Source organism: Grammomys surdaster, unplaced genomic scaffold, assembly GCF_004785775.1.
Source record: "Grammomys surdaster isolate TR1022 unplaced genomic scaffold, NIH_TR_1.0 317455, whole genome shotgun sequence".
NCBI classification, from domain to species: Eukaryota; Metazoa; Chordata; class Mammalia; order Rodentia; family Muridae; genus Grammomys; species Grammomys surdaster.
Window position 1 is genome coordinate 5,334 of NW_021626772.1, and position 13,727 is coordinate 19,060.

General features: G+C 45.0%; 1 protein-coding gene across 1 annotated transcript; it reads left to right on the forward strand.

Annotated features, from left to right (window-relative positions):
• Positions 1–595: 595 nt before the first annotated feature.
• LOC114616349 (protein lifeguard 2-like) lies at positions 596–13,484 on the forward strand (the record flags this gene model as incomplete). The annotated part of the gene is made up of 8 exons (XM_028761833.1): positions 596–674; positions 1,626–1,679; positions 2,993–3,041; positions 6,050–6,087; positions 6,173–6,260; positions 9,268–9,357; positions 11,517–11,564; positions 13,341–13,484. Coding segments are annotated over 8 exons (590 nt in total), but the record flags the coding sequence as incomplete, so codon positions are not given.
• Between the last annotated feature and the right edge of the window lie 243 nt (positions 13,485–13,727).

Sequence of the window (13,727 nt, forward strand, 5' to 3'; positions counted from 1 at the left end):
TTCCTATCTCCTTTGGGACCCGCAATCCTTCCTCCTATTCTTCCATAAGAGTCCCCAAGCTCCATCCAAGTGTTTGGCTGTGGATGTCTGTATCTGTCTGAATCAGCTGCTGGGTGGAGCCTCTCAGAGGACAGCCATGCTAGACTCCTGTCTGCAAGCATATCTGAGTATCACTAGTAGTATTAGAGATTGGCGCTTGCCCATGGGACGGGTCTCAAGTTGGGCCAGTTATTGGTTGGCCATTCCCTCAGTCTCTGCTCCATCTCCCATGCCTGCATTTCTTGTAGACAGGATACATTCGCGGTTTAAAGTTTTGTGTGTGGGGTGGCTTTCCTATTGCTCCACCTGGCTTCCTGCCTGGCTACAGGAGGCAGCCTCTTCAGGCTTCATATCCCCAATGCTTCTCACAGAGTTTTTAAATAGCCCATGTTAAAAAGTTCTCCAGAGTCATTTCACTTTTGTTGTTCTATTTGCTGACTAACGCAGCAGCCGCCTCTCCTGGCCTGGAATGACAATGGGGAATTTCTTTCACAGGAAATTGCATTTGGTTTTACCTTTGGATACTGGGTCACAAAGGAACATCTTGTCTCCACAGGTTTCATGGTGAAAGTGTTTGTGGTTCTGTCCATTCAGCTGTTCATCACTGCTGCGATCATCAGCATCTTTGTTTTCTGGTGAGTGGTCTTCCTTACCGTCTAGAAATAGAAGTTGGGTCTCTCTTGGGAATGCTCACGGAATCAGTTTGCTTGGATTTGGAGTATTTCCAACAGTACGGTTTCCGTTCTTCATCGTCTGTAAGCAGTAGTCTTCCAATAGGCAGGTTCTTCTGAAGCGCCTTCTAGCTAACATTGCAAGAGGTTCCTAGAATTTACCTGTCCAAGTTAAGAATGTTTTTCTTCCTCTTACTTGAGGCACTGTTTTTGTTTTAATTTTCTGTGAGCTACTTTGTCAACTAGAACTGGATGAATAGGTGAGATCCTAGAGACACTGAAGGCTGGAGCACTGTTAAATTTTAAATTCTCTAATTATTTGAGAGTTTTCATCAGTCGCCATGCTCATCCTGTTGAAAATGCTATTTGACTGATTTCTTTGAGCTTACAGGTATATCAGTCTCAATGTTTTGTTTATTTATTTTGTTTAGTTTTTTTTTCTGTTTTTGTTTTGTTTGTTTGGTTTGGTTTTTGAGAGAGGTTTCACCATGTAGCTCTGGTTATTCTGGCTATCTCCAGCTTTCCCTCACCATGTAGATCAGGCTGGCCTTAAGCTTACAGACATCCACACACCTCTGACGCTTCGGGGATTAAAGCTATGTGCCGCGTTTTCTAAAAGGTCTTCACCAGGTGTCTCCTTTTAAATTTGATGTATAATTTAAAAATTAATGTTTACAATGTATCTCCTTTTTCTTTGTGCTGGGGATTTAAGCTCAGGCCTCATTCACATATGCCGGGCAGATGCTCGAACAGGGACCTGCACTAGCAGCCTGTGTTTCCATTCAAAAGAGTGTTTTGACCCTTCCTCTCCATTTTGATCATTTAGTTTACCCAGGTTTCCCATGATACTGTTACACTTCTATTCCAGCTAGTAAAGTTTACTATCTTATGTAAAACTTTGTTCTTTAAAACCAGCAAAGCTGTAAGAAAGTGGATCCTTGCCATGCCCTGGTTCCTGTTTGCACTCTTGTAAGTATCATGAATGATTCACTATTGACTGAGATTTTGTCACTATTGAAAATGTGGTAAATTGTAACATTCTTGTTGGGTATGATGACCTATGTCTGTAAGTCCAACACTTAGGAGGTAGAGACAGGGTACTCAGGAATTCAAGGCCAGCTTTGATTTTGTAAGACCCTGTTTCAAAATAACCACACAAACTAACAACAACAATAACAACAAAACATACAAAACAACCAGGGTTAAACATAAAACTCTTATATTTTATTTGTTTTCCTTTCTATTTTAAAGACTTGTTTTATTTTATGTGTTATGAGTATATCCATGCACCATGTATATACTGTGCCCACATAGGCCAAAAAAGGACGTCAGATCTCCCTGGAACCAAGGTAAATGAATGGAAGTAAACCCGGATCCTCTGGAAGAGCAGCCAGCGATCTTAACCTTGCAGCCATTGCCCTGGCCTCCTTACTTGATTTTCTTTATGTGTATGTGCCTCCTTGTTTGTGTGTGCATCATGTTACATAGGTGTCCACAGAGGGCGACAGAGAATTTTGCATCTCCTAGATCTGGAGTTACGGGGGTGTTTGCGAGCTGTCATATGGGTGCCGGGAACTAACAGGCCAGTGCACTAAATCTCTGATCCATCTCTTCAATATCTTCACAAAAATCTTTAAATGACACAATTAGAGATGGAAAGCTAATCGGGGCCAGAAGTCAGGGATAGCTGTGTGTAGGGGTGTTGTCACAGAAGAGTCATACCAGGCAGATTTTTGTTGATGTGTTATTGGAAAGATGGTCCTGAATGTTAACTGAAGTGGTAGTTATATGTATTTACACATAGACTCATGTCACATCCCCATTTTAAATAATAACAATAATAATAATAAACACAGGTTCAAATTCTACCAGTGTCCCATTACTGGTTTTGAACTTGTGTTGTACATATATAAATCAAAATCATAGGTAAAAATTTCATACAGCTTTTATCGAACTTCTCGGTCCTTTTACAATTTCCCACGAATCTGTATTTTTAACCAAAAAAAAAAAAATCTAAAAGGGGAGCGTTCTATCTGTGGATGGGAACGTTAAAAAGCTCATTTTGCAGGCCTAAGAGAGAGAGAGGTAAGTAGGAGAGAGCGGTTTGGTTTGCTCTATGTATCAGATGTGGGCCTGTGATGATATGCTTGCGTGTGTGTCCCTCTGCCTGTCTGCCGTGTCGGTACACACGACTCGCCCGCTCGAGTACGGAGCAGTAACTGAAGCTTTCCCACCCTCAGCCCGGCAGTCCTGATTGTGATCATTATACTTGCTTGCTGCAGGGATCTCCGGCGCCAAGTGCCCGCGAACTACATTCTCCTGGCACTCTTTGTAAGTAAATCTCCTCGGCAGGTGCCCTGGCCTCCCTCTGACGCTTTGGTCGTCTTATTGCATCGATATCTTCTCTATGGCGCAGGAAGACAGGCAGGGGGCACTTGTACAGAAGCAGCAACTCACGAGGACACAGAGATGGCGTCCTCACCCCCTGCGGACATGGATTCCAGGCCACTCTTTGCTGTGGCCAACTCGCCTCTCTCAAAGCCATACAAGAACCCACACCTAAGTCTGCAGTTAGCCTGGGGGCTATCAGTCCTCTGTCAGGAGTAACACATATCTCATTAAAGAGTGCCTTCCACTTGAAACTGAACAAGCCCATGAAAAAGAAATTTAATTTTCTTTGTTTTGTAAGATGTTTTGCTGCAAGTCTGTCATGGAAGCAGAAGTCATCCTGAGTCTAGATTCTCCCCGAGTTGTATGCCGTTCTTCTCCGGTACAGGGGTCTTTCCCTCCGCCAGAGCTGGGGCTGTGGTACTGTCCCTTAGCTATCCACATGTCCTCACACATAAGGGCTCATCAGTTCACACTTTTCTGTCATCAAAGCTGTGCTAGCCACACCAAACTGTGTGACCACTCTTTTTAACAACCAATTCATGTGGACCCCAGAAACAAATATCTGAACCCCCAAACCTGAATACACTCAGGATCTCTGAGATTTCATGCCCACCAATCCATGTTCAACACCCCAAAAAGCTGGGGGCTCATCACGAGAGACTTAGCAGCACCTAAGAATCACCCTCCAACTCTCAGGCTGAACCCCCTAACTCCCAAAGGCTTGGTGTGTCCGTAGTTGGCTGGTAGCAACTACTTAAGGTGTGCTGATGCTCCGGGGACAGCCTAGCACTGGCCATGTGTGTCTAAGGATGGTGTCTACCTTTGAGTTTGTGTTTCCTTTGTGCAATGCTGACCATTCTTTCCTGTGATGACTGACTCACTAGAGCTAGTTCCAAATCATGTTGGAGGTAGCTCACACTGATATCTGCAATACGGGACGATAAATACATCGATAGGGAAATCAAATGGAAGGAAAACTAGAGCGGGGAGGCAAATGCAGTCGTTAGGTTAGTGTGCAAAGTGCACCGGGCCCCTGCGATAGAATTCTGCATCTGCTGGTGCTGAAAGCAAGTAGAGCCGCAGGGCCAGTGGTGTGAGTCTCTCTGCTTGGGTGCCAAGCAGTGTTTATTGTAATTTACCTGCTGAAAGAAATAGACTGGGGCTGTCTGTCATCCACAGTGGTATTTCCTTTCAAGCGTCAAGGGTCAAGGAACCTTTCTTGGCTGCAGTAGGTCCCCAGCTCAAAGCCCAGGCAAGCAAGCAAGACGCCACAATCTCTGTGCTCTGCTGTAGACTGTGTAGTATTTTCACAATGCCCTTGTCCCCGGCTGTCTTCTTAAGACATTTTCTTAATCTTTTTCTGCCTCAATTACTTCCTAGTTTTCCAGTTCCAGGAGACAGCTTGGAAGCAGAGGTGATAGGGAGGGGGCAGAGGCAGAGAACTATTCTCTCACTAGGTAGCCCTGGCTGATCTAGACTGGGTGTATAGACCAAGATTGCCTCAGACTCCTGGAGACCCACCTGCCTCTGCCTCCTGAGGACTGGGATTAAAGGTGTGCACCATCACCACCTGGCTGTGTGAATGTTCTCTCTCTCTTTTTAAATCTTTATTCTTCTCTTTTACATTACTCACTCTTGCCACAAACAGCTTTTGTCCCCTAGAATCTATGACACCCCAAGTCCTAGTTCTGAGCATGCTTGGTTTCTACATGATTCCCTGCTGAGAGCTGTTCTTCTTCCTCTTCCTGCCTGTCTTATGTCTCCGTGTCTGCCTCCCTACCTCTGTCTGTCTCCCTGTTTCCGTGTCTCCTTGTCTTTCTGTTTCTCTGTCTCTGTCTGTCTGCCTGCCTGCCCGTCTGCCCATCTCTGATGGTTCTGGAGAAGTAGAAGGCACCAGAGAAAAGTGAAAAACACAGGTGGAAGGTTGGAACCCAGCATTGAAGTACCATTTGCATAAAGACTAAATCTTGTCTTCTGGTGGACATAAGGACTGTTTTCTTAGGTACATTAACAAACAGCCTGAGGCAACAAAGTCTCAGTCCAGGTCTGGGAAATCCAGAATAGGACAGAGGACATTTGGGCTTCAGTTCTTTTCCAGCCTCTTAAGGACTGAGAAAGTCAAAAGCCAGTCTGGTGTCAGCACTTTCATTAGGATATGCTGTCTTTTTCGATCTTTGATGAGAGTAGAGGACTTCCCTGGTCCTTACCAAGGACCAAATTCCCCAGTGTCCTGTGGGCAGACAAACCTCTTCAGTCCCATGGCTGCTTGCTGGTCGTGGTCCTGAGCCTGGCTGTGAGTCTGACAGTTACTTAGTCTGACCCTCAGACACCCTTGCCTGATGGATCTCGGATCCCACCTTTCCCACACTGCCCACAGCCTGGTTCCATGTGGGTGGAGGGAATCCTTCAGGGCACCGGTCCCATGCTGTCACCTCTGCTAAGAACTGCCCTGCAGTCCCATATACTGGCATTGAGGTCTCAGTTCTCATCCCAGGTCTGAGGCCTGAAGAAACATTTTATGTTTAGCAGGGACCACACAAGGAAACAGCCAATGATGTCCTGATGAAGTGTGCAGATGTGTAGATGGTCCCATCCGACTAATGAGGACGTGGTCCACAAATGGACCTTCTACCTCAGTTTCCGCATCCACAATTAGTACATAGTTTATGCACCAGATACATGAAACTTCAGTGTTCTCAGAAGCACTTTCTTCTCTTCCATCAGTCCTAGGGAGAGTGTGACAGTTATGTGGCAGTGAATGGTTATTGGACCAGTTGTCTCCCATAAGCGCCCTGTAGCTGTGCTCCCAGGGTTGTCTTCACATCCCTGCTTGGTCCCTAGATGTTGCCCAAATGCACACCTGACTGACCTCTTCTGAAGCCTAGGACTCTGCCTCATGCTTTGGTTGGAGAAACAGGTTGCTGACTTACTGTAAATTTTGTTTTTAGACCATTCTGGAGGGCCTGCTGCTAGGAACCATGTCAATGTAAGTCTTTGGTATGTAGTTTTGCTTTATCGTGTGCGCTTTTCTTTGAAAGTGTCTGAGCAGTAACCACAGTCTCTGGTTCCAGCGTCTACAGAGCGGATGAGATACTCTGGGCCACAGGAGCCACCACTGTGGTGACACTAGTGCTCACTTTGTTTGCACTACAAACAAAAGTACGTATTACTGCAACAAATCTCCAAGGTGCAGGCCGAAGTTGCTGGCTGTGTCCTGTGTTCCCCCTTCTCATTCAGAGGAGAGAGGCCCTTATTCCCACAGGTTCCTCCTGATAGTTTCCCCTTGGGCTAACAACATTCCCTACGAAAATCCACTCCCAGCTTGTTGTAACACAGAGCAGCTTAACACAGCCAAACTTTGAGGTTTCCTGTGTCCTTGTCCCTTGGGCCCTACAGACAGTCACAGCTGCTCACCTAGTCCCTTTCAGCCTACTTCTGGAGGGGGTTCCTTCACAAACAAACAAGCCTCCTCCTCAAGCCATGCTCTCAAGTGTGCCCTGTGTTCCCGGCTGGGGCCCTGGTTCAAACTGGCAGCTTATCTTCACAGTTACTAGGTCTCAGAATCACTCCCAATCCCCAGTATAATTCATTAACTGTTCTTTTATTTTGGTGGAATTGACCCAGGCAAGTACTCCATAAAACCATACCCTAACCAATGACTCCACAAAACCATACCCCAACTGATGACCTTTGTTTTTAAACCAGGATGTCAGTCTTAGCAGCCCTAGTACACTTGTGGGGACTTAGTGGGCTCTTTCCAGTGGCTCTTTCATTTGTGGTCACCTTGCTTTTAGTAAATGATGGGCTCTCCTTAGACAGTTTAATAACTAAAGAGGAGTATTTGCTCAATTGTGTGGCACACCTCATAAAGACTTTATACACAAACAGAATTTTAGTTTGTTAGTAGAAAAGGGAGGTAAAGGGAAGGTCCAGAGAGGTAGAGGAATCTGTTAAAACACTCAGTCAAGTTGTGTCAAAAGTGATGGTTCAGGGACTGGGGAGCCCCTCAGTCAGAAAGTGATGGCCGTGTAGGCATGATGACCCAAGTTTGATCTCCAGCATCCATGTAAAGATTGTAGTGTGGTGGCATGGGTTTGTAATAACAGCTCTGAGAGAGTAGACACTGGATCCCTGGGGTCTCTGGCCAGTTACCTCAGCCTGTTTTCTGAGTTCTAGGTCCTAGTGGAGGTCTGAAGTGTACCCGTGGCCCCCACACACGCATGCATGCATGCACACACATGCATACCCCCAACCCCCCCCCCCCGCATACGCACACGTCCCCCTGCCGTGTCCCCCAAAGTAGAGCTTCGACATAATTTAGAGTCAGATCCGTGTTTGCCATCTCAAGCATGGTTCTTGTAAGAAGCCAGCCTGTGTGTAAAAATTATTATTATCACAGCCTCTCTTCAGTGTGTGAGGTGAGCTACCAACATAGGCATAGATTCAGGGCCATTCAACACCTCTAAATGTCAGGATATTTCCCCAAAGCCCCACAAGTATTTAAGTCCCTCACAGATGAGGAATGGCTTGAGTTTAGAGAACGAAGCATTCTGCTAAAATGCAGCTTACAGAGGATTCCAGATGTGTTAGCATTAAAGAGAGGCAGCTGAACTTACGTTCAACTAAACCTTTTGTTTTTTTTCTGCTGAAGTTCTATGGTGGGCATTTACATAATTCTCTCCCTCTACAAGGCTCCCAAGGACTCCAGAGAAATTGTACCTCACCCACTGATGCTGAGTTTCCTCATGGACCCTAAACTGTCCCTTAGAGGAGAAAATTAAATATAATCAGATCCCATTTTCAAATCAGCTCCTTTGGGAGGAGTGACAGTGTCTTGTAGATTCAAGATGCTTGGCCTCCTGAGTCCTGCTTGTCTTCTACTCTCAGAGTCCGGAAGGAGTGCATGCATGGCTTTGGTGAGTTTTGACCATAGCCAAAGAATAGCAGAGAGGCCATTAGCCATTCTGTTCTGGACGATGGTTTCCCACTCTTTGTGCTTTCTGAGTGTGTCCTGTTGGTCTCTGAAGCCGAGAGTCTAGCCCAGATGTGAATCAGACTCAGAGTTTGTCCAAAGCTGACAGATTCCTCCTGAGTCCTAAAGGGGCAGCTGCAGGAAAGAGCACCTGGAGAACCAATCCTGTGTGTGCTGAGAACAAGGGAAAGTGCGAGAAAGTATTGTGTGTGTTTTCAGTGTTTGGAATTTTTTTTATCCTGTTTAAGAAAAACAAAACAAAAAAGCCCCCAATTACCTCAGTCATTAATCTTTAAAAGAAAAACCCAGATTCACATTAATAAATGCAAAAATTACAAAATAATAATTTTTACATTTACAGTAATTTTGAAAATCTACTGTATTTTCTGAAAATATGTATATACAAATTTGTAAAAGAGATCCAGTTAATATAATGAAATAACTTACTTCAGTTTCCTAATGTTTTCTAAATATATGTGTTCTTTAAATATGAATAGTTATGATCATATTATACACATAAATTTATGCACTATACAATTTGTGTTTTTACTAGAGGAAACCAATCTTTCTTCCTTCTTTCCTTCCTTCCTTCCTCCCTCCCTCCCTCCCTCCCTCCCTCCCTCTCTCTCTCTCTCTCTCTCTCTCTTTCTTTCTTTCTTTCTTTCTTCCTTTCTTCCTTTCTTCCTTTCTTCCTTTCTTTCCTTTTTTCTTCCTTTCTTTCCTTTTTCCTTCCTCTTTTCCTTTCTTTCAAAGCAGACATTCGAGTATTCTAGACTGGTCTTGGACTTGTTACACAGTGAAGCTTGACCCTAAACTTCTGATCTTCCTGCCTCCTCCTCCCCCAGTGCTAGGAATACAAATTTGTGCCACCTCTGGCTTTAAGGGAGAAATTCTTATACATACAAAAATAGAATAAATATAATGGGTTCTCATGTTCCTTCACATAGTTTAAAAAATTATCATCCCCTGGCTCTCATTATTTTATCTTAACTCCCACCGTCTCATCCTCCTTCCTGAAGCAAATCTAAGGGGCTGTGACAGTTGTATCATTTATGGGGTGATTTTCAGTGCTCGGGCTAAGGCATTTCCATCTTAAGAAATGGCCAAGATAAATGTGTGTGGGGTAGAAAAGGCATCACTAAACATTTGAGATCCTGCCTAGATGATAATGGGGTGCTGTTTATGTCTCCCCAGTGGGATTTTACCCTGCTGAGTGGAGTGCTGTTTGCTTTCTCCGCTGTGCTACTGATCTACGGGATTATTGCACTTGTGATTCGATCATACGTAAGTGACTGCCATTTTGAAACCTTTACAAAGTACTCAAAGTGAGGGAAGTGCTGGCTTTGTCAGCACAGGTCCCTTGAGAAGCAGCCATGGTGTTGGGGCTAAGCATGTACAGATTTTATTATTATTTTTATCATTATCTGTGGTGATGGGGATTGAATTCAAGGCCTTGAGTCATCAGGCAAGTGCTCTTACCTCTGAGCTACATGCCCAGCTTTTAGAAAAATGTCCTAGAGATCAAAGACAAACAGCAGTGGTGTGTATAGTCCAGCAGCTGAGCAAGGAATATTGCATTCCTGCCCTGTTATCTGAAGATGTGTCGAACACGGATTTAGCGGAGAAATGCCATAGACAGGAACCTAGTAGTTGTCCTTTCCCAACAGGGTCTTGTGGATACCATATCCTCTATGGTAGACAATGTCTTCTGCACCCAGGTGCTGCTTTTCTCAAGCCAAAGTAGGAGAAAGGCTTCTTTAGCTAAAGGTTCCAATATTGACTCACAGAGAGTGGCTTAGTGTCCGCCCAGCTTGCTCTTCAGTATGTATTCCCTGAGGTCTTACTAAGTATCGGACATAGACCCTGTGGATGTTTTTCACTGAGCTCTCCCATTCAGCACTCACAACATTCCTGGACAATATTTCTTATTTATGTTATAGATGATCGAATAGGCTCAGAAGACTTTAATTCATCCAGGGTCCCCAAGGAGTAAGGGGTAGAGGTAGCAGGGAGATCAGGTTTGGGAGACTTTTAGGCGGGGTCTACATCTCCATTGCTTTGTGAAGTCTGTCTCTGGAGCAGAAATGTGTGTGTGTGTGTGTGTGTGTGTGTGTGTGTGTGTGTGAATCCTATGGTGTCCATGAATGCTGGATATGGAAACCGTGCCTAGGACCCGGAACTGTTTGACTAAAGTTCCGAGGCCAACTTGTTCAAATGCTGAACCAAAGCATTTATTTAGAAGCAAGTGGAGTTTTTACACCATCTTTAGACTCGTGACTAGGAGTTCTGTCTGGGTTCATTTGGTTGGATGAATAAGCATTGTTTGTTATAGCCAGGGAGGTGGTATCTACATTTTGAAAAAACTTTAAGACATCACAGAGATAGTCACACTATGTAGCCCTGGATGGCATGTAACTCACTGTCTAGACCAGGCTGTTCTCGAACTCATAGAGATCGTCCTTCTTCAGCCTCCCAAGTGCTAGGATTACAGTGTTTGCTAGCCCACCTGGTATAAGGTTGTGCATTAACTCTCCACAGTGACTCCATGAGTCCCATAAGCCTTTGAACCATCCCTAACTTGAGGAGACTATGTCTCCTATAAGATAGATAGATCTCATTTCCAGTCTCAGTTTGCTCTCACAGGCATCTCCAAGCTACTGTCTGACACATGCATGAACAGAAGATTCTTGTCCCAAGTCCACACACACACAACATTAGCAACTTTGAATCCTGTGTTTCAAGTGTCCTGCCTCCCTTTGGTGCTCTAAAACTGCTGTGCTCCCAAGACAATGCTAGGATTCATTCTCTGCCCTCTTCACTGATAACCTCTTCTGGGGAGTTTGGCCATCCTCATTGGAAGCAGCTGACTCTTTCTTGAGACACCATGCAATATTTGTCTTGGGTGTTATGTGTTACTCTACCCTCTTCTCATGTGAGCCAGACACTGGGTATTCAAATATGCCCCATATTTCCTGGTCAGGGGGAAATCCCAGTCAAGACTGGCTTAGGCAAAGGTCCTGGGAATTTCACAGGTTTGAAAAAGAGCTAGGTTCACTGCTTGCAGAATGGTTTCTGCTCTCTTTCCTTTCCCCTCCCCAACTAGGGAGCATGTGATCCTTGTGGTTCTAGAAACCCTCTTGCTGAGGAAGGCAGGTTCTCTAGAAGAGTTATGCAGAAGGGGTGGAAAGTGGACTGGATGTAATGGATTGTGCTTGCCCTGCTCCCAGGGAATTCGAAGCATCCATTTGATAATTGTGAATATCAGTACATCTTTTGAGTGCTTACCAGAATTAAGTGGTGGACAGGGCTGATTTGGTTCAGGAAGAGCCGGTTCCTACAGGCTTGACTATCTCTGTAATGGGTCCTTATCAGAGGGTGGTGACTCACTAAGCACTTCCAGCATTCCACAGTGTGTGAAGCTGTACCCCTTTCTTTCTGTGCAGTGGTTGCATCTGATATACGCAGCCCTTGGAACACTGCTCTTCTCTGGGGTAAGTTCTGGTTTACCTCTGTGCCGAAGATCATGGTGTATACATGCTCACAGGGCCTATGCTGCTCAGTGGAGTTAGATGTTCTCTAGAAACACCCCAACAACTCACCCAGCAGAGCTGCGTGCCCTTTCTGATTTATGAAAGCATCACGTTCTGGGGCGGAGGCTGCTTTTTTCCCAGCATGTAAAGGACCTTGAGTTTGGGCCCCAACAGCACATAAGCACAAAGGGTAATAACAGCAACAGGAAAAGATCACCTTCAGAGATGGTGGAAATGCCTCAAAGCTCATCACCACAAAGCGTGACTTCATTTGCTTAGAGCACCCACCTTCTCATTTTTCATACCAGGAACTCTAGAGAGGGCTGGCAAAGGCCCCTGCGGATGCCTCTGGGAATCCCTTTCTTTCCGTTTAGTCCCATGTCTTGCTGTCCCATCTTTGCAGTTATTGTAAGTTTTTTTTGTTTGTTTGTTTGTTTTTGTTTTTTTTTTGTTTTTTGTTTTTGTTTTTTGAGACAGGGTTTCTCTGTGTAGCCCTGGCTGTCCTGGAACTCACTCTGTAGACCAGGCTGGCCTCGAACTCAGAAATCCGCCTGCCTCTGCCTCCCAAGTGCTGGGACTAAAGGCGTGCACCACCACTGCCCGGCTATTGTAAGGTTTTAAAAATAACACACATGGCAATTTTAAAATTCAAACAACACAGTGGACTGCAAAAAGAAAGGGGGAACTCCCTCTTGCCACCACTGCTCAGAGATAAGCACCCCCAGCAGAGTGTAGGAGCCCTGTGTGCATGGAGCGGGAGAAGTCAGGTGTCTCCTTGGTTACTCTCCCCTGACTTCTTCGAGACAGAGTCTCTCCCTGAACTGGACCTGGGTTTATGGCCAGTCAGCTCCAGTGATTCCCTTCTCTCAGCCCTTGACACACGTGGCCATGCTTGGATTTTGTTTGGCTGGTTTGTTGTTTGTTTACATTGCTTCTGAGGATTTGATCTTATGTCTTCGTGCTTTGGCAGCAAGTCCTGGTACCCACTGAGGTGTCTCAGGCTTCGAAGGAAAAAAAAAAACAAAAGAAAGAAAAGGTCTTGCTCTGTAGACAAGAACAAGAACTTGTCTTGTCTACAACACTACTTAACTGTACGCCAAGACTGGCCAGGAACTTTCTGTGCAGACCAGTTTAGCCTCAAACTCAGAAATCTATCTGCTTTTGCCTGAGTGCCCGGATTAAGGGTGTGTGCCACATGCCAGCCCCCCCCCAATATTTTTTCATCATAAAAATTTCTGAACATACTGAGAAATTGAAAGGCTAATGACTTGGAGAGCAAAGGACACTTGCAGAGTTGTTTCTGTGGGCTTCAGGATGAGATACTTTTGCTCATGGGGAGCAAACTAGGATGACCTCTTCAAAGACTGAAGCTCTAATTGTACTCAGCTGCAACTGACCGCCTGCATCTTTTCACTTCTCTCTCTCTACATCCCCCTTTCCTCTCTCCCTTACCCCAGGGCAGCCAAGAACTTATGTAGTTGATGATGATCTTGACCTCTGACCTTCCCATCTCCATCTCCAGACTGCTAGAATTGCGGGCATGTATCACCACACCATTTGTGTGGTCCTGGGATGAAACCCAGGGCTTTGTGTGGCATATAAGTACCCTACCAACCCACTTATATCTCCAGCCCGCTCCATTTTTCTTAATGATAAAACAGCTGTCCCCAAATCACTTAAGACACTTACATGGTAGATGCATACAATCTATAGAGATGATTGTTCTTTTTCTTCAAGTACCTGGTGATGGACGTGCAGTTGATGGTGGGGGGCCACTACCATTATGAGATAGACCCCGAAGAATACATTTTTGCTGCTCTGAACATCTATGTGGACATCATCAGCCTTTTCGTATTCATTCTGGACCTGCTTGGACGATAGCTGATGGCCAATGCTGGCTAAGGATCAGAAGAGGAGACGTGAACCCCTGTGGAGTGTCGCTAGGCTCAGGCGAGCAGCGGTGACCACTCATAGGTCCTTTTGATAGTCACTTATTTATCAATTTGTCTATGTCAAAAGAAGCTAAGAATTCAGTAGATGGTAGCTGTAGCTGTTATAATTTTGTTTCCCTTGTCATATGGCAAAACTTTCTTAAACTGTCTTATTCATATTGAAACATTTTGG